Here is a 19,423-nt window from a genome sequence, read left to right on the forward strand (position 1 = left end):
TTTGAGGTTGTTATTGTTTTAAACTCATGTTTTTTTAATTAGGTATGTTCATTATCTAAATAAAAATACATTCATTATTTTAACTGGTTTACACTGCGCACATTTATTTTCTAATTGACTGTTTCTGTCTTTTGCAATACAATCATCTGAACATCCGAAACAAGAGGAAGTCTCATAGTTTAACAAGCTAAATTATATTAATAGAAAATTGACACAACGTGAGGTCGTATTTATTTTTAAACATGCAGATATTTCTGATTTTGGACTCAATGTGCAATGGCCTTTAGACTGTTCATGCAAACACACTCAGTAAAAGTCCCAAACGGAAGTATCAGTAAAATACACATGACGTCTGCTCTCCAGTCATGCAGTTGATGTAGAAACAACCAAATGAAAAACTGTTGTTGGATATTTCTGGGAAGCCGGTTTACTACTATGCATATAAACACATGAAAACAGATTTATTTAATAAGCTGATTTTTGAAAGATATCTCTTTATTTTGTGCATGTAAACGCTTGTAATGAAAACCAAGAATGCAGCTTTAATGTATGAAAGAGTGTTGTTGAGGTTGTCGGATGTATTGAATTGTGTGTTTGTGTGTTGTGAACAGCTGGAGGTTCATATTATATGATCTCTCGGTCTCTGGGTCCTGAGTTTGGTGGAGCTGTAGGGATCTGTTTCTATCTGGGCACCACATACGCTGGAGCCATGTACATCCTGGGATGCATTGAGATCTTACTGGTGAGATGAAAAAGTGCATTTTAATCTTCTATTGTTCTTTCATGTAGAAAGAGTCTTTCTCAGTTATGTCATTTACTCTCAATGTTGTTTCTGATGTATAATTGTATGGTGTGAGTGTTGTTTATCACTTTTAAAATTCAAGAACACGTGTGAAGAGCTCATATGACTTTAGTTATATCATCCTTTTACACTTTTATGTAAATCAACCTCTCTTTATTTTGCATTTCATTTGGCTCTGCAATCATCCGTCTCTTTCTTTCTTTCTTTCTGTCTTCTATCTGTAATTCTCTCTCTCTCTGTCACTTATGGTAGAGCGAGTAATTCAGTAATTATTCAGCGTCTGTGTTTAATTGCTCCTCTGATGAGCTCTGGCGAGTCTCACTCATCTCATCTCATCTCATCTTGTATTCTCTCTGCTTTGCTCGTGGAGGTCTCGGGATCGTCTCGGTTCTTTCTTCACATGAGCTCAGAATGTTCTCTGCAGTAGACGTGCGGCTCTCCGGAGCGCTGGTTTGAGTTTTACCCCTCCTACTGTTCACAAAGGCACTAAGACATCTATTTAAAGTGCTTTCAGACTAAAGCTGTATTGTGTAACCCTGCAGATATGATTAAATGAACAGGTCACCATAGCGACCAGCTGGTCAAATCTATGTGTCTGTGTGCCGTGCCGCACATGCTTTATCTATTCAAGGCAGATTTCTCTAATCACATCAAATGGGATCGTAAAATTGGGTGAGGAAAGAAATGTTCAGGTCCCCCAACCGAAACCAAATTATGGCAACAGAAAATGAAGCTTTAGTTGGTAACAGCTTTTGGTAACACTTTAGATTACAGCCCGCAATGAACCGCATAATTAAACAGAAATTAACAGTGGAACTTATTGTAACAATAAAGTACCTTGAGGGTCTCGATTATTAAATAATCATCTCCACGCGATTGTTTGACCTCATCGTGATTGTTTTAGATCGTCGCAATTATTGCACATCTCTATAAAAGACACTAGGGGAGCTGTAGTACTTGCATATTGCATATAATATTGTGTATATTGTAACGTATGGTTGTACTTGTAAAATGTACCACCATAACACACTTTATCACTTAAAAAAACTAAAGCATATACCATCAAAATAACCTGCAGTACAATTGAATATTATTTAAGATAATCTCAGTGTGAAAACCAGTCTACCAAATTTTATTTTAGTCTTGCAAGTGAGAAAAAAACTGGCTTTTCACTGATCAATTGACTTAATTTACAAGTATTTGGCGGTTCTACTATTGACACGTAAAAGCTTACACCTTCAATATATGATAACCCCATTCTTTCTGATGTCTTATATTCAGAACAATATGGTCGTTTCGAAGCTGAATTAAAAATGTATGAGAATTAAATTTAAAAAATCTAAAATAGAAATTAATTGTGTTAATCGTCAAAGCCCTAAAACAGACAATTAATCGCCACAATCACAATGATTAACTAGACAATTAATCGGTGCAATCGCAACGATTTATTAGACAATTAATCGGCATAATCGCAATGATCTATTAGACAATTAATCGCCATTTACCGTAATGATTTATTAGACAATTAATCGCCATTACTGCAATGATTTATTAGACAATTAATCGTTATTTACCGTAATGATTTATTAGACAATTAATCGGCATAACGGCAATGATTTATTAGACAATTAATCGTCATAACTGCAATGATTTACTAGACAATTAATCGCCATTTACCGCAATGATTTATTAGACAATTATTCGGCACTACTGCAATGATTTATTAGACAATTAATCGTCATTTACCGCAATGATTTATTAGACAATTAATCGTCTTTACCGCAATGATTTATTAGACAATTAATCGTTATTACAGCAATGATATATTAGACAATTAATTGGCATAACCGCAATGATTTATAAGACAATTAATCGGCATAATCGCAATGATTTATTAGACAATTAATCGCCATTACTGCAATGATTTATTAGACAATTAAGCGGCATAATCGCAATGATCTATTAGACAATTAATCGTCATTACCGCAATGATTTATTAGACAATTAATCGCCATTTACCGTAATGATTTATTAGACAATTAATCGCCATTACTGCAATGATTTATTAGACAATTAATCGTTATTTACCGTAATGATTTATTAGACAATTAATCGGCATAACGGCAATGATTTATTAGACAATTAATCGTCATAACTGCAATGATTTACTAGACAATTAATCGCCATTTACCGCAATGATTTATTAGACAATTATTCGGCACTACTGCAATGATTTATTAGACAATTAATCGTCATTTACCGCAATGATTTATTAGACAATTAATCGTCTTTACCGCAATGATTTATTAGACAATTAATCGTTATTACAGCAATGATATATTAGACAATTAATTGGCATAACCGCAATGATTTATAAGACAATTAATCGGCATAATCGCAATGATTTATTAGACAATTAATCGCCATTACTGCAATGATTTATTAGACAATTAATCGCCATTACTGCATGATTTATTAGGAAATTAATCGATATTTACCGTAATGATTTATTAGACAATTAATCGGCATAACGGCAATGATTTATTAGACAATTAATCGTCATTTACCGTAATGATTTATTAGACAATTAATCGTCATTACCGCAATGATTTATTAGACAATTAATCGTCATTACCGCAATGATTTATTAGACATTTAATCGTCATTACTGCAATGATTTATTAGACAATTAATCATCATTACCGCAATGATTTATTAGACAATTAATTGGCATAACCGCAATGATTTTTAGGCAATTAATCGTCATTACCGCAATGATTTTTTAGACAATTAATCGTCATTACCGCAATGATTTATTAGACAATTAATCGTCATAACTGCAATGATTTATTAGACAATTAATCGTAATTACTGCAATGATTTATTAGACAATTAATCATCATTACCGCAATGATTTATTAGACAATTAATTGGCATAACGCAATGATTTTTTAGACAATTAATCGTCATTACCGCAATGATTTTTTAGACAATTAATCGTCATTACCGCAATGATCTATTAGACAATTAATCGTCATAACTGCAATGATTTATTAGACAATTAACCGTAATTACCGCAATGATTTATTAGACAATTAATCGTCATTACCGCAATGACTTATTAGACAATTAATCGTCATTACCGCAATGATTTATTAGACAATTAATCAGCATTACTGCAATGATTTATTAGACAATTAATCGTAATTACCGCAATGATTTATTAGACAATTAATCGTCATTACCGCAATGATTTATTAGACAATTAATCGTCATTACCGCAATGATTTATTAGACAATTAATCGTCAGCCAAATTTCATAATTATTGAAATGAATTGATCGACATAATGTAGTATAATTCAGTATTTTATGGTTTAAAGACACTATAGTATTTTGGAATTTTACTACAGTTTACTATAGTTAACATAAAAAGTGTACTAGATTGTGCTTTTCACATGGGTGTGTCATGGTTTCATGAATTATGTTGCGAAATCTGCTGAAATCAAATGGATCTGATGGTATTGAATGTAATTCAGGTGGAGTGTTTATTAAGGATTAATGGAGAGTCATTTGTGGTATTAATTCAACGCCCGACCGCTTCAATTAACACTTAAACTGACTCTTGTGACTCTGTTTTACTGACTGTGTCCGGCTCCATCTCACTCATTTCTCTCATTTTGTCTCTTGTCTCTTGTTTGTTTGGTATTCCATCTATTTTCATTCCCCTTCTTTTATTTTATAGTTTTACCTGATGGTTGTTTAGTTCATTTGTTCAAATAATCCACACAATTTTGGTTAATATTGGACACACACACATGATGGTTAAAGAACGGTAGACCTGCAACACACGGTATAAATGAATGATATGGTGTGTTGCAGATTGATCACACGTGCATATATTTAAGAAAATATAAAATAAAAAACATTTATATATATTTTAAATGGTTGGTAAATGTAAATAAAGGCATGTAAATACTTCTATACATGTGTGTGTGTTTATCAATACAAAATGAATATGCACAGTACACAGAAATATATTATGTAAACACAAACTTTATCCTGGATGCGATTAATCGTGATTAATCATTTGACAGCCCTATTGAAAACATGATGCCACAATTTAAAATGCTGATAAGAAGACTAACACACACTTCTGACCAACTTTAGTTCTAGAGACCCATCATCAATCAGAAATCAGATCCAAAAAAATCATCAATGTTTTTTTATCTTTTTATCCCTTTGCGATTCATTTTTCCCTCTCCCCTTCTCTTTTCTCCTCTTTTTCTCCTGTGATCTCAGATATATATCGTACCACAAGCAGCCATATTTAAGATGGAGGGTCTGGAGGGTCCAGAGGCGGAGGCGGCGATGCTCAACAACATGCGTATTTACGGGACGCTGGTGTTGACCTTCATGGCTATCTTGGTGTTTGTAGGAGTGAAGTATGTCAACAAGCTGGCACTCGTCTTCCTGGCCTGTGTCATCTGTTCCATTCTCGCCGTCTACGCTGGAGTGATCAATACAGCCTTCGAGCCCCCCGTCTTTCCGTATGTTACTATAAGAATTACATATATTATATTAAAGATACTTTAAAGGCCCGTTCACATCAAGAACTGTGACTATATTATTTTTGATCACATTGTGTTGAATTAAAGCTCTCTTGTTTTCCCCAATCTTATAAATGTGAAGCATTGGGCTTGACTGTCTATGTTTTATCATTAAGCAAGAGGAAGAAACAAAACTGCACTGCTTGTTAAAAAAACTGAAATTGTCTGTCAGCTGGAAATATATCGTAAAATAATTTTTTTTCCCTGTTAAGTTACAGGATATAAGGATATGTATGTATGTAACTATAAAAAATGTAATCTTGCTAAAAAGCAGAAATTTTATATATTTTAGAAATAAACTGTAAAATAACCTTCTTTCATGTCATATTACCGTACTTTTTCTTGTAAATTTGCGGGTCTTTTCTGTAATTTTATGTGAAAATTCTGTAAAAGTTAACAGGACAAATCATGTAAAATTAATTTATTTTACAGTGATGTCAACAAAATTCTTCAACCGTATCATCTGTTGACTCTGATATTCTCTTAGATACGTAAAATATTTTTAAACCTTTCTTCATACTTATCATGCTTGGTGTGAATGGACCTTTAATATTAAGAAGTCACATGTTCAGTACGATGTTTTCAGTTCAGTTGATTTTCTTTCCTTAATATAAACATGTTAAATATTGTAATAATGAAATGTGTTTCATTTTTATAATTCCTGATGAATATGCAAGTGAGGGTTCTTGAGATGAGATTTATTTTGTGTTTTATCAGGAATGGATATCAAATATTCCCCCCTGAAATCTCAGAGTTTCAAGCATAAAGATGAGCGAAGCAGTGAAATAGATTCTCAGGTGTTGAATTGCTGACGGACGCTCTCCTGGCAGCCATGTTGAGTTTAACCGCTAGCATTTATTCTGCAGGTGTATGAAGATGTTTTACACACACCTGCGCTAACTAAAGATGCTTAGCTCTCAATGCAATATAGGAACTTATAAATGCGTTATATTTAAAAATGAATAGGGTAATCCAGTTCATATGACATGTCTGACTTCAAGAGGTGTTTTGTTCGAAAGCTTTTCAAAGACTTGAAGGTTTTCGTATGATTGTCAGGGTGTGTGTGCTGGGAAACCGGACTCTGGTTTGGAAAGGCTTCGATGTGTGTGCCAAAGTCATCGAGAGCGAAAACACGACGGTCACCACCAACCTCTGGAGACTCTTCTGCGATTCTGAGCTTCTGAATGCAACCTGCGACTCTTATTTCACCAACAACAACGTCACGGAGATCCAGGGCATTCCGGGGATCACCAGCGGCATTCTGCTGGGTAAATGTCAAGCATGAGATAAAATCACAAAATGACATCCTCACAACAAACTCAGTCATAACCAAACTACAGGAGATCAGATTCATTCACTTAAACATTACAAACACAAAATACTATAGTTTGTTGCTCACTTTTGCATATGGACTCAAAGATGGTTTGATGACTTGTGTTTTTCTTTCTCTTCTCTTTCGAATGTTTTTAGAGAATCTCTTTGGGAATTACATGGAAAAGGGGTCTTTCATTGAGAAGTCTGGACTCGCTTCTGTTATGGATGCAGAATCCGTCCCCACCAACACCAACCGTTACCTTCTGGCAGATACCACTTCATTCTTCACGATGCTGGTGGGGATTTACTTCCCGTCTGTAACAGGTCAGTCTCTGGGCTTTGAATAACTCTATAAATACAATCATTTTGAACTGTGGTGTAAAGTTTTTTTATAAATATAAATCCGCTTTGAAAGAATGAATCAAATTGAAAGTAAATGATGACATTGAATACTGCATTTGTTAACATTAGCCTCATGACGAGTTTGATATTTTATAGAAACATAAAACAATAAATATGCTGATGAAAATGAAGACAAGAACTATTGTGAGTGAAACGTGCTGAACTGTGGGTATTCTCACTCCAAATGACTTTAACACCAGCAGATGTCCTCTGCTTTGACCTCAAGTGCTATTTGACGTCAAATGACACAGGCTTTGATATTTTTATGTTATATAATACAATGACATTGCTGTGTTTTGGGGACCTTAAAGCACCTCCTGAATGCATTCATGTGAATATCAGATTTTCAGTCCAGATGTTTAACCTCGACACCTCACATTCATTACAACTGTTCAGGTATCATGGCTGGATCAAACCGTTCTGGTGATCTGCGTGACGCTCAGAAGTCCATCCCCATCGGCACCATACTGGCCATCACCACAACCTCCATCATCTGTATCCTTCCTGTGTAAACACACATAGAGCTCCACCTGCTGGACACAGTCTGACAACGCACCCTCCTCTTATACACCTGAGCAGTAGAACGTTTGTAGTAAGGGATTGTATAAGAAACGATAAACATTGTAAGCCTGTTAATGAACACTCTAATGAATACTTCGTTGTGTTTTGTATGGAATATAATAACACAAACACCAAAAGAAGCTGTCAGAGTGAGATGATCTAAAGTCGAATGGTTTTCTTTGACTGGAGCGTTCAGATATGTCCAGTGTGGTGTTGTTTGGTTCTTGTATTGAAGGAGCAGTTCTGAGGGATAAGTACGTGTTCACCGTCTGTCATTTCAGTTGAAATGTGTTTGAGTAAATATGAGGATGATAAACCGTGTGTTTCAGGTTCGGTGAGGCTGTCAAAGGGAATCTGGTCATTGGGACGCTGGCCTGGCCGTCGCCGTGGGTCATCGTCTTCGGTTCTTTCTTCTCCACCTGCGGGGCGGGGCTTCAGAGTTTGACTGGCGCTCCTCGTCTTCTACAGGCCATAGCTCGAGATGGCATAGTGCCCTTTTTGAGAGTAAGCATACACACACATAAACCTTTATTCTGGTCTTTAGACTTGTGCATTAAGTGCGGTCCGCTCTGTTGATTTAAGTGTCATATATATATATATATATATATATATAATTGATATATTCTGATGCGGTGAGACTGTGTGTGTGTTACAGGTGTTTGGTCACGGGAAAGCAAACGGAGAGCCCACCTGGGCGCTGCTGCTGACCGCTTGTATCTGTGAGAGTGGAATCCTCATCGCCTCCTTAGATTCCGTCGCTCCCATTCTCTCTATGTAAAAACTTACATACTGACATCTATATGTGATATCTACAGGATTCATTTTCACAAACCTGCCATTCTTTTTAGGTTAAAAGCATAGTTTACTACGGTTTATTATAGTAATACTATAGTATGATGAAATGTTGCATAGTAAATACCATAGTTTGCTCCAATTTACACAAAATAATAATACAATAGTATACTACGATTTACTACAGTTTATTATAGTAAGTAGTATAGTATGCTTAAATGTACTCAAATGTATTTAAATAAATACAATAGTACCGTATAATCAAATTTAGTACAGTTTATTATACTAAATGCTAAAGTATACTACGATTTACTACAGTTTAATATAGTAAGTAGTATAGTATGGAATACTTAAATGAATGTACACAAATGTATTTAAATAAATACAAATACACTAGTACCGTATAATACAATTTACTACAGTTTGTTATAGTAAATCATAGAGTAAACTTTATTGTAATAAATACAATAATACTGAATAATACATTTCCTACATTTTATTATAGTAAATACTGTAGTACTATAGTAAATATAATATAATATTCATTTTTTATTGTGTGTTGTTTTATTCTCTCGATCACATTCATAGATTTGTATTTGTAGGTTCTGTAGTTCATGATGTGAATTGAGGCTGTTGTTTTTTGTTTATCGACACTGACGTGTGTTTTTCTCGTAGGTTTTTTCTCATGTGCTACATGTTTGTGAATTTGGCCTGCGCTGTTCAGACTTTGCTCAGAACGCCCAACTGGAGACCGCGCTTCAAGTTTTATCACTGGTGAGCTCAGAACCCGTCGTGTCCTGGGCTTTAGTGTTCAAACGTTCTGCTAACATCTGCTTCCTCTGCTCTCGCAGGGCTCTGTCTTTCCTCGGCATGAGTTTGTGTCTGTCGCTCATGTTCATCTGTTCCTGGTACTACGCCATTGTTGCCATGGTGATCGCCAGCTGTATCTACAAGTATATCGAGTTCTGTGGGTAAGTGGATTGTGACCCGGGCGGGTTGAAGAAGAAAGATTGGAATTGAGTTTCAGTCGTTAATCCTGTGAGGATTTCAGATCTCTCATAAATCCTCCCTCGCCGCCGCTTAGGAATTTGATTCGTTTAGCGGCTGTGCTTTGTTAACGCTTCGGAAGTCAAGCCCAACAGCGACCTACAACCCGTCGGAAATTAAAGAGGAGTTCCTACATCAGGGGGACTTTAGACTATGTGTGTGTATGTGGGATGCAATAGAACCTTTACCACGTTAAATGCCAACAGTTGTTCTCAAATAAAGTTGTTTCATGACAAAGATTTGAAAGGGTACGTGTGACTGGAATCCAGCTATATTCCCATAAGAACGTGTTTGTAAATATGCATCAACATGTCTGGAGTGGTTGCAGTGCCAATCCTTGATGTCTTGGGGCCATAAGCAAACTTGCACAAATAATTACAATTAGATATAAACAATCAATTAACACACTTACACAAATGAAGACTGAAAGACAAACAAAAACAATAAAACTGAAAGTAAGAACAATTTAGAAGCCTCTCATTCAAATTTTAATTGACAAAACCTGTGGCTCTGGAACCATCTAGCTGTCAAAAAAAACTATGGCATGCAAACACTGTTTTTATTAACCAAATGAGGGATTTACTAACAAAACTAAAGCATGATAAACACAGTTTACTCAAGAACGCCAAGCATACGAAAAACACATCAATAATTCTCTAAATGTGATGGCACAACCTAAGAATTACGTATTCTAATGGGCAAACGAAATACTGAATTTGTACATCTGTACTGGAGAATTGTTTTGTAAGTAATTCATTGCATAATTTGGCAAAACTATAAGACTTTAAAATAGTACAAAAACACTTCTTGTTCTTTTGCTTCGCAGTGGTTGAATGATCACACATCTACGTGTGTACTTTATATAAACGGATAAAAACTTGTGTGAAAAGCAGTTGTTTTGTGTTGACAGTGCGGAGAAGGAATGGGGTGATGGAATTAGAGGTCTGTCCCTCAGTGCCGCCCGATACGCCCTCATGAGGCTAGAAGAAGGACCTCCACACACCAAAAACTGGAGGTGCGTGTGAACTCGCTCAAAACACTCATGATACGTATTACTTAAGAGTACTATAGGACTACATACTGCTGTCAAACTATTGCTTCCCTCGTCACAGACCTCAGATCTTAGTTCTGGTCAGTATGGACTCTGAGCTGAACGTGGAACAGCCTCGTCTGCTCTCTCTGACCAATCAGCTGAAGGCCGGGAAGGGTTTGACCATCGTGGGAACTGCGCTGGTGGGAACGTACCTGGACAACTTTCCTCAAAGCCAACAGGCTGAACAGGTGACATGCACAGAATACACACCATGGGTTTGGAAATATACTATAGCATAGACAACATTTGAGGGATCACTTGCATCGGGATTAGACACAAGAGGCTTCCTTTTAAATATCTTGTTTTTTGTTGCTTCTCAATTCAAATGCCGGAACTGGATTAAAATGTCTTTGTCGGTCATTTTTTTCATGTTGTGTTTAGGTGTTTCTCAGTCATATTTCTCTCACTTTGATACTTGTGATTTCTCACACAGTCTCTGAGGAAACTGATGGAGACAGAGAAGGTTAAAGGCTTCAGTCAGGTGGTTATTTCCTCCAACTTGAGAGACGCCACCTCACATCTGCTTCAGGCCGGAGGTTTGGGTGGTCTTCAACACAACACGGTTTTGGCCAGCTGGCCACGCAACTGGAAACAGGCCGAAGACCATCAGAGCTGGAGAAACTTCATCGGTGAGTGACTGAGACGTGAGGAGATCTCACTGAGAATGGTTGAAAGATACTGGTCGAGAGCTTCTGTTACTGTCTCTTGTGTCTTAAGTTTTTTAAATCCGGCTTTAATCCTCCAATAGCATGGCCTTGTAAACTAACCGTACTGTTTTGCAAAACAAAATGTTTAAATGCTCTCCTACTTGTTAGTGGCTTTGGCGTCTGCCAAATGAATAAGTGTAAATGTAAATCTCAAAGGTTGAAAACTCGAATGTCCGAGACAAATGTGAGGCGTCTTAAATGAAATCAGATATGTGCAATACAGATACACTTTTGAGACTTGAAATAAACGAAGGTAAAATGTTTCCTTATTTAAGAGAGAGATTTTCTCTCGGGCAGTTGTGTTAAATGTGTTACGTCACATGTGTTGTTGTGAGTGTTATGAACTGATGTCTGAACGGCCGAAGGTGCGAGACAGCAGCGTCACAACTGTTTACCTGTCAAACTGACAGCTTCTCGCTGTTTATTTTACAGATCACTTTATGTGAATTAATGTTTTTATTACATTATAAACCTATATTTATTTAAATCTTTTTCACATTTACGAATAATAGTAAACCTACCAAAACACGGAATAACACAAAATACGTTAAAATTCAAGTTCTAAATGACAAAGAAATTACAAAATTATCATTTTATAAATATATGTTTATTATTATGTTATAAAAATAAATACAAACATTCATTTATAAAGAAGCTCCTGATTTGATTTAGCATGTGTTTTTCATCTTAAAAACTATTATGGAAAATAAATTAGCTTAAAAGGTTGTTCACAGCGATGCCACTGAAGAACCGTTTTTGGTTCCACTAAGAACCGTTCAGTCAAAGGTTGTCTAAAGAATCACCTTTTTATAATCTGAAGAGCCTTTTTTCACCACAAATAACCTTTCTTGTTCTTCAGATGTTAAAGGTTCTTTATGAAACCAAAAGGAGACCCTTTTAAGACACCTTTGTATTTCAAAAACGTTACAGATTTGAATGGATGGAAAGATCATCATTAACACGTACAGTAATGTCATTTCAGAGTTGGTGAGAGAGACCACCGCTGCCAGCAAAGCTCTCCTCGTGCCCAAGAACATCTCGGCGTTCCCGTCGAACGGAGAGAGATTCACTGAGGGTCACATCGACGTCTGGTGGATTGTTCATGATGGAGGAATGCTGATGTTGTTACCTTTCCTCCTCCGCCAGCACAAGGTACTGAATCTCTCAAGCCTTTGGGTTTTATCTCCGGATAGAACACGTCGTTGTTATAGAGAGCTGTGAACGTGTTTTGTAGGTGTGGAGAAAGTGTAAGATGCGCATCTTCACCGTGGCTCAGATGGACGATAACAGCATTCAGATGAAGAAAGATCTCACGACGTTCCTCTATCATCTGCGTATAGATGCCGCCGTGGAGGTGGTGGAGGTGGTACGGTGATGTCTTTCTCTCTTCTCTGATTTTAATTCATCCACTTCACATTCATCCGCCTCAGCTTGATACTCTGTTTCCCTCAGCATGACAGTGATATATCAGCGTACACGTATGAGAAAACTCTGATGATGGAGCAGCGTTCTGAGATCCTCAAACAGATCAACCTCACCAAGAACGAGCGCGAGCGAGAGGTACGAGTCTACCCACACGAGTGACAGACGCCCCGCGGCGGCTTCTCAACCCGGTTCGGCTAATGCTCCGGGTTTCTCTCTTCAGATTCAGAGCATCACTGATAGCTCTCGCGGATCGATCCGTCGTAAGAACCCGGCCGCTGTCAACACCCAGCTGAGCGTGACCGAGGAGACGGCCGCCAGCAGCAAAGACCAGAAACCAGAAGAAGAGGTACAGCAGATTGACTTTTATTCATCTGAGCTTGTCGTTTCATGTCTTGTTCACATTAAAAGGTATATATGACTGTGGCATACAAGATTGCACTATAGAAATGTATTTGTTGTTTCAACTTAAAAATATAAGTAACCAGGCTGCCTTCAAATTTTGCGTTAATTCAATGTGTTATTCCATGAATTTGATACAAATTGTTATGTTACCTAATATTTTAGAGTTGAATTTACTAAAACATTTGAGGCAGCCGGGTAACTTAATATTTTAAGTTAAAACAACAAATCAATTTTACATGAATGGAAATAGAGAATAAAAAAAACTGTTTTTGAATTTAGTTCTATTTTTATATTTTTGATTTTCTATGTTTCATTTTTATTTATATTTTTAGTAATTTTGTTACATGTTTATTCTTTTTTTATATTGCTATATAGGTGAGAATAATTTCACTTTTAGTTTAGTTTTTTATTTCTTTTCTGTTAATAGTTTAATAATTTTATTTCAATTTATCGCAAAAGCACTATTTCTCGTTTTCATATAGTTCATGTTCTTAAATTATGTTTTATTTGATTTCTATTAACAGAAATATCTGAAAAGTCTTATTTTCGGTTAACTAATAACCCGGGTTGTTATAGTATATATTTCTAATATTAGTATTGACCAAGAACAGCGGATGATTATGTCTCAAAACTCTTCTTTGCTATAAAAAACGTGAAGTTTTCAACCATGTGATCAAGTAAAAGTTTAATGCCGGTGTAAGATGTTTGTGTGTGAGAGCTGATTTTCAGTTTTATCCTCCCGTCTCTTTCACCGTGATATTCTCCGTACACACATACGTGTTTTCCCTGCCCCCCCCTTCTCAGCGTGTCCCTGTTTCCTCATCAAAACAGGAGCAACTCATTCATGACAAGAGTACCAACGCCGCCACCCCACAGTCTCCCACCGCAGAGGCCGAGACCCCCGGCACGGCCATTCAGATGACCTGGACTGAGACCAAGTGTGATGGAGAAAAAGCCAAGCCGATAGGAGTCACCACACCAGAGGCCATTAAAGATTTATTCAACATGAAACCGTAAGTGAAAGCGCTTCACCTGCTGATGGGTTCACACTCAACATTCAGCTTTTGAGCAACATCCTTCCTTAATAGTATTACAGAATAGAATTAGTACAAGCCAAATCATAGTTTGCTGACACGAGTATTCTCAAAGTACCCTCGCTGACTCGAAGTGGGAATCCATGGACACTTAATGGCCGATATTACCCACAACTCCCGGCGAGAGGGCGGAGTTTAGTCACGCTACACTGCATAAATAAAATTAAATAAAAGATGCTTCGCTAAAGAAATTAATGTAAGTATACAGTAAACATTACATAGAGAAATAATAAATGAATAAAAACAGAAATACAAAGAAGAGCTATTTTGATGTCCGTGACAGTTAAGGATGATAGTGTCGTCTTTGCAACAACGACTACTTCCATGTCCCAGTTAAGTGCACACAGTTTTGCTACGCGCTAAAATCAAAAACAGTACATACTTTAAGGGTATAGTATAAGGAGGCGAATTGGCCTATAGGGACGCAGCATTGGTCATTTTATCACACCTCAGAGAATGATGGGAAGTATAGATTTATTACTTAAGTGTGCCACCTAAAATGCTTATACATTTCTGAGGATTGTTTTATTTAAATTTATTTGTTTATTTATTTATAAAAATGTCATTTATTTATATATTTTTTGTTGTTAATTTGACATATTTTTTTAATGAATTTATTTATGTTTGCTAAATAGTTTTAGTGTTTTAAGGCAACATTTAGCATTTCTTGGTTTGTTTTTCAAATAATGTTTTTATTTCAGTTAACAGAAGTGTTTTGATAGCTTTAGTTTTAGTGAACTACAGAATGTTAACAGATACAATGACAATGAAAAAGATCATCTTGAGTTTCTTACTGCTCATTCCGGTGTTGTTCTTACGCTCATCTGCATGTATTGCTCACATGAATTCAGATTTATTCTCATTTCTGTATGTATTTTGTATATGTAATGTGTACGTAAGGCTCTTCCTCACATCGTATAATTGTTGTTTTTTTCTCATGCATCAGTGAGTGGGAGAATCTGTGAGTATAGATTATCATTCTGAATCTCTACACACACTACACCTGATGAACTCCGCTCGTGTGTTAACTGTTATATTTCTGTTATCAGAAACCAGTCCAACGTCAGACGCATGCACACTGCGCTCAGACTGAATGAAGTCATTGTTAAAAAATCCCAGGAAGCCAAACTGGTCCTGCTCAACATGCCCGGACCGCCCAAAAACAAAACCGGAGAGGAGAACTGTATCCTGAACGCTACAGAGTGTATACTATATAGTGCATACTGCTTTCATGTTTGTGTGTGGAGATTTACAGATGTTTTCCAGTACGCAGTTAGCCGTTGTTTCATTAACTCGACGTCATTCAGACATGGAATTCCTGGAGGTTTTAACAGAAGGTCTCAATCGGGTCCTGCTCGTGCGCGGCGGAGGTCGTGAAGTCATCACCATCTACTCTTAGGAACCCACACCACATATTCCTCTTGTTTTCAACCCTTCTTTCCACAACTGCCCCACCGTGACCCCGAGCAATATCCCACAATCCCCTTCAGTCAGTCCAGAAGCTCAGCTTCTTCCCATCCAGTCTCATGTGACCGCTCGACTCATCTCTTCCGTCATCCTCATGCTTGATGCTAGCTGGCGTCCATCCGCCGATCACTGCTCTCATCCAATCAGGAGAGTTGGGGGGGTTCAACTTTCGTTGTTGTTGTTTTGTTTATCCTTGTTTTGAGGACGATTGTCGATGAAGATGGATTTACAGATGGATGAGGTTTGGAGATGCTGCGGAACATTTCTGTCCGGGTTGAGACTGAGACAGCATCAGCGAAACTTGACCGAAACACCAAACGTGATAGACATCAACATGAACCCTGTTTACTTTACACTGCATGTCATTTCAAAAGAAAACAAACAAACATTTGGTTCTGCCACGCTTCCCGATCTGACCTGATGGATGAAATCCCACCCGCCGTTTCCCCTTCACTCTGAACGATGTCACGTTACGGGTTCACGAATGCCATTTTGTGTCGACTATGAAGTCGAGTCTCTCTGTCTGCCTCTGTTTAGTCTCATCCTCCTCCTTGCGTTTGTTTGTGTCGGTTTTTAAGCGGCTAGCTATTCCCCTGCCAACTACAGTCACATGTGCCAAAGCCGAGGCTGGCGGGCCGTGCGTCTCCCCGTCTGACGCAGCCGAGCAATGATCCACACTGTAATTACTGGGAAAAAAAGGTGGATTGGTGTAAATAGGCATTATTAGATATTGGTGTAGTAGTTTTATAGTGAAGCATGTGGTGTTATCTGACAGGGTGTTTTGAAAGGCTACAGGTTTCTCATTATGGTTGCTTGAAGTGAACTGTACTCTACTGTACGGTAACAAACCCCAACAAGCCCTCAACCTGCACTGACAGCCACTGTGTAACAAATGATTTCATGAGTCGACAGATTCTTTGAACGAACGTGTGTGTGCATGAATGACTAAAGTTGCGTTCTTGAGTGTAAGTTAGACATGTTTTCCCGTTTTGCGAAATCGTCGGTGTTTGCTTGTTTACAGAGAAATCTATTATCTATAAATGATCTATATCGTAGGCAAAATCTATATACATTTATTCTAAAATATCTAGTATCTGATTGTATTGCCAAATGTAGATTTCACTTGTGCCACATCAATGAAAATGTGAAATTGTTTTGTCATTGACGTATTCACTTAGAAGTACAATATTATGCGGTTTAAAATTTCTGTCAGAATTACCGAATCACTCAATCAGTTTCACGTGTTATTTTTTGTTATAATCCAGGTTAGCGTTTTAATAGTTGCCATATAATTGAATCGTATCAGAATCGCAGAATGTGAGCAGATTAAAGTCTAAAGAGTAAAATCTTATTTTGTTATGACGGTAATACTGACACAAATTTAACGCAGTAATAGATTGAGTTGTTTTTAAAGAAAAATAATATAATATCTATAATCTAAACTCTATGAATTCTGTAATACATTAGCCAAATCAGAAAATCTAAATTATTTCGCCAAATTGGTTACTTGAAATCATCCTTAAGGCCATTGCACGTTGAGTCCGAAACTTCTGCACGTTAAAAAAATTCATACGACCTCACGTTGTGTCAATCACATTACACACTGCATCCCATATTTTCATCCGTCATAAAAAAATCGGTTGCGCCGCATCCGTAGCAAGTGTTTACCGGGCGTTTTGACGAAACGGCAAAATTCGAAAATACGCATATGAACATTTCGGACTGTAAGTGCAAAGACCTTCATTTTGGCTGAGATAAATCGAGTTCTGGAGGCCAGAAAGAATGTTCGCACGGGTCAAATGTGCAATTGGGAAATCACATTGAATTATTTATTTTTGTAGAGGTCCAAATGTTTTAAACATTTTCTTTTGACTTCATTTTAAGAGCCATCAACCGTACATATACATGATAGATTTTTAACGTTATTAATATAACCTATAACTTAAATCGCATATACGGTCAAAATGACAGATTATGATTTTACATATAAACCTCATAGGATATGAATGCTGCTGCTATGTATGATTAGATCGGTTTGCGCGAGGACATAGAGTGACAGATATTAAAATATTTAAAGGTATATACACAGTATTTAAGATACAAGGTAAAAAATATACACGGTAACTGGGGGAAGGGGTAAATGCTGAACCGAGCCTTTTAATCAACTTTTTCGACTTTATTTTTGGATGGCGTTCACAGACGGCACGTTCAATCCAAACAAATCCATTTAAGCATTTTAATGAAGTACTGCCTGCATAGACTGAGCCTCAGATGATGTTTTGAGAACAAACGACCTTCGTTCGTTCAGAGATGTTTTTAACTCATTTGCATACGATACGCGTCTTTTTTCTCCTGTTTGCATGGTGTGTGTTGGAGAATTTGTTGTAGGTGAATCTTATCGAGATGTAAGTTAAAGGGCAGTTTATGACAAAATGTCACCGCAGACCGTTTCAGACTGTTGCCGCTATCGACTCTGTATATATAGTGTTTTTACGTGTGGTGGTTCGGTACTCGTAGATCATGTCGGTTAGATTAGCGGGATATTCAGTGTGTGATGCCAGTTGTTGTCATTTTTTTGTTGCTTTGTATATCGCTGTTGAGATGCTGTAGCGGCGGGATTGTCCTTCCCTGTTGCGTTAGTTAGTACACCGAAAAAAATGCTCTACCCTTTTTACCGGTAACGTGCAATATACCGTACGCACTACTTTCAATCGAAATCGATATGTAAATTGACATTTTAAGTTGCTGCTTCGCTCCCAGTTCAGCTTCTCTCAGAATCGTCCTGACACGTAGTTCATCAGTGTGCAAGCGAAATGTGTGTCACATCTGTTCTATGGTGGCTGAGACAGAAATGCACTTTAAAGAGACTTACAAAGAGTTAATTACGATCCAGCATGACGAAACATTTAATCGCTGACGCCTCCAGTGGCAGACGTGTGTACTGCAGTCATTTCTTGACCTTGTTCTTGGATCCATGTGTGGGGAGCAGGGATGCAAACTTCTGATTTAGGTTTGCAGACCAAACACGTTCATTTGCTAAAATTACTACCTGAACATATTGATTTTACGATGCTGTCGGTGTGTGTATGCTGTTTATTTGGCATGATTTCTAGCATTTCGTCGAACAAAAATAAAGAGTATATGTAGATGTAAAAAATGAGAAAAAGAAGATATATTTATAAGTCATTGAATCGATGTGATCATTTTCTGTCCTTCCTGACATCACGTCATCATTTCACATCTTTAAGCACTGTTTTGAAATGTGACCACCATATAAATCCCATCATATGAAAATGGATTAAAGATAATAAACAAGCGCTTCCACTGCTGGCCTTGGCTCTGTTCAAACTGACGGTGTTTCTCTTCTCTTTGGTCAGTTTTACACGATAAACCCAGGTCCTGTGTAGCAAGAAGAGAAATGGATTTAAGGCGTTCTCTAACAAACAGACACATCTTAGAATACGAAAGGGCTCTGAAAACCATCGACACGAAGTCACTCCTTTACTTATTGAAAGAAAGTTTGTGGAATAGTTCTTTTAGTATGAATGGGTACAGATGCAATGCTCTGTGTGAGCACAGACTGATGATTATCTGGAGACGGACAAAGTTTGCCAACGCATGCGCATGCGCAGTAGCTGGAAGAAGTGTTTCATGGCAAATATGTGGTTCAGTTAACGTCGGGTTTAGTTGTTAAAGGCTTGTATTTGTT

General features: G+C 37.2%; 1 protein-coding gene across 1 annotated transcript in view; it reads left to right on the plus strand.

Moving 5' to 3' along the window:
• Positions 1-15,646, plus strand: part of slc12a5a (solute carrier family 12 member 5a) — a gene marked incomplete at both ends in the record, with an annotated part of 84,405 nt that extends 68,759 nt beyond the window's left edge. Inside the window, 21 exons of the mRNA XM_079461066.1 lie at positions 612-742; positions 5,103-5,350; positions 6,467-6,678; positions 6,881-7,048; positions 7,523-7,621; positions 7,884-7,941; positions 8,017-8,191; positions 8,343-8,461; positions 9,155-9,253; positions 9,331-9,450; positions 10,437-10,541; positions 10,639-10,807; positions 11,053-11,248; positions 12,309-12,478; positions 12,561-12,692; positions 12,779-12,886; positions 12,972-13,097; positions 13,985-14,166; positions 15,194-15,208; positions 15,297-15,451; positions 15,555-15,646. Coding sequence (XP_079317192.1) covers positions 612-742; positions 5,103-5,350; positions 6,467-6,678; positions 6,881-7,048; positions 7,523-7,621; positions 7,884-7,941; positions 8,017-8,191; positions 8,343-8,461; positions 9,155-9,253; positions 9,331-9,450; positions 10,437-10,541; positions 10,639-10,807; positions 11,053-11,248; positions 12,309-12,478; positions 12,561-12,692; positions 12,779-12,886; positions 12,972-13,097; positions 13,985-14,166; positions 15,194-15,208; positions 15,297-15,451; positions 15,555-15,646 — 2,879 coding nt within the window. The remainder of the gene's footprint in view (positions 1-611; positions 743-5,102; positions 5,351-6,466; positions 6,679-6,880; positions 7,049-7,522; positions 7,622-7,883; positions 7,942-8,016; positions 8,192-8,342; positions 8,462-9,154; positions 9,254-9,330; positions 9,451-10,436; positions 10,542-10,638; positions 10,808-11,052; positions 11,249-12,308; positions 12,479-12,560; positions 12,693-12,778; positions 12,887-12,971; positions 13,098-13,984; positions 14,167-15,193; positions 15,209-15,296; positions 15,452-15,554) is intronic.
• Positions 15,647-19,423: the final 3,777 nt, after the last annotated feature.

Source organism: Barbatula barbatula, assembly GCF_947034865.1.
Source record: "Barbatula barbatula genome assembly, chromosome: 7".
NCBI classification, from domain to species: domain Eukaryota; kingdom Metazoa; phylum Chordata; class Actinopteri; order Cypriniformes; family Nemacheilidae; genus Barbatula; species Barbatula barbatula.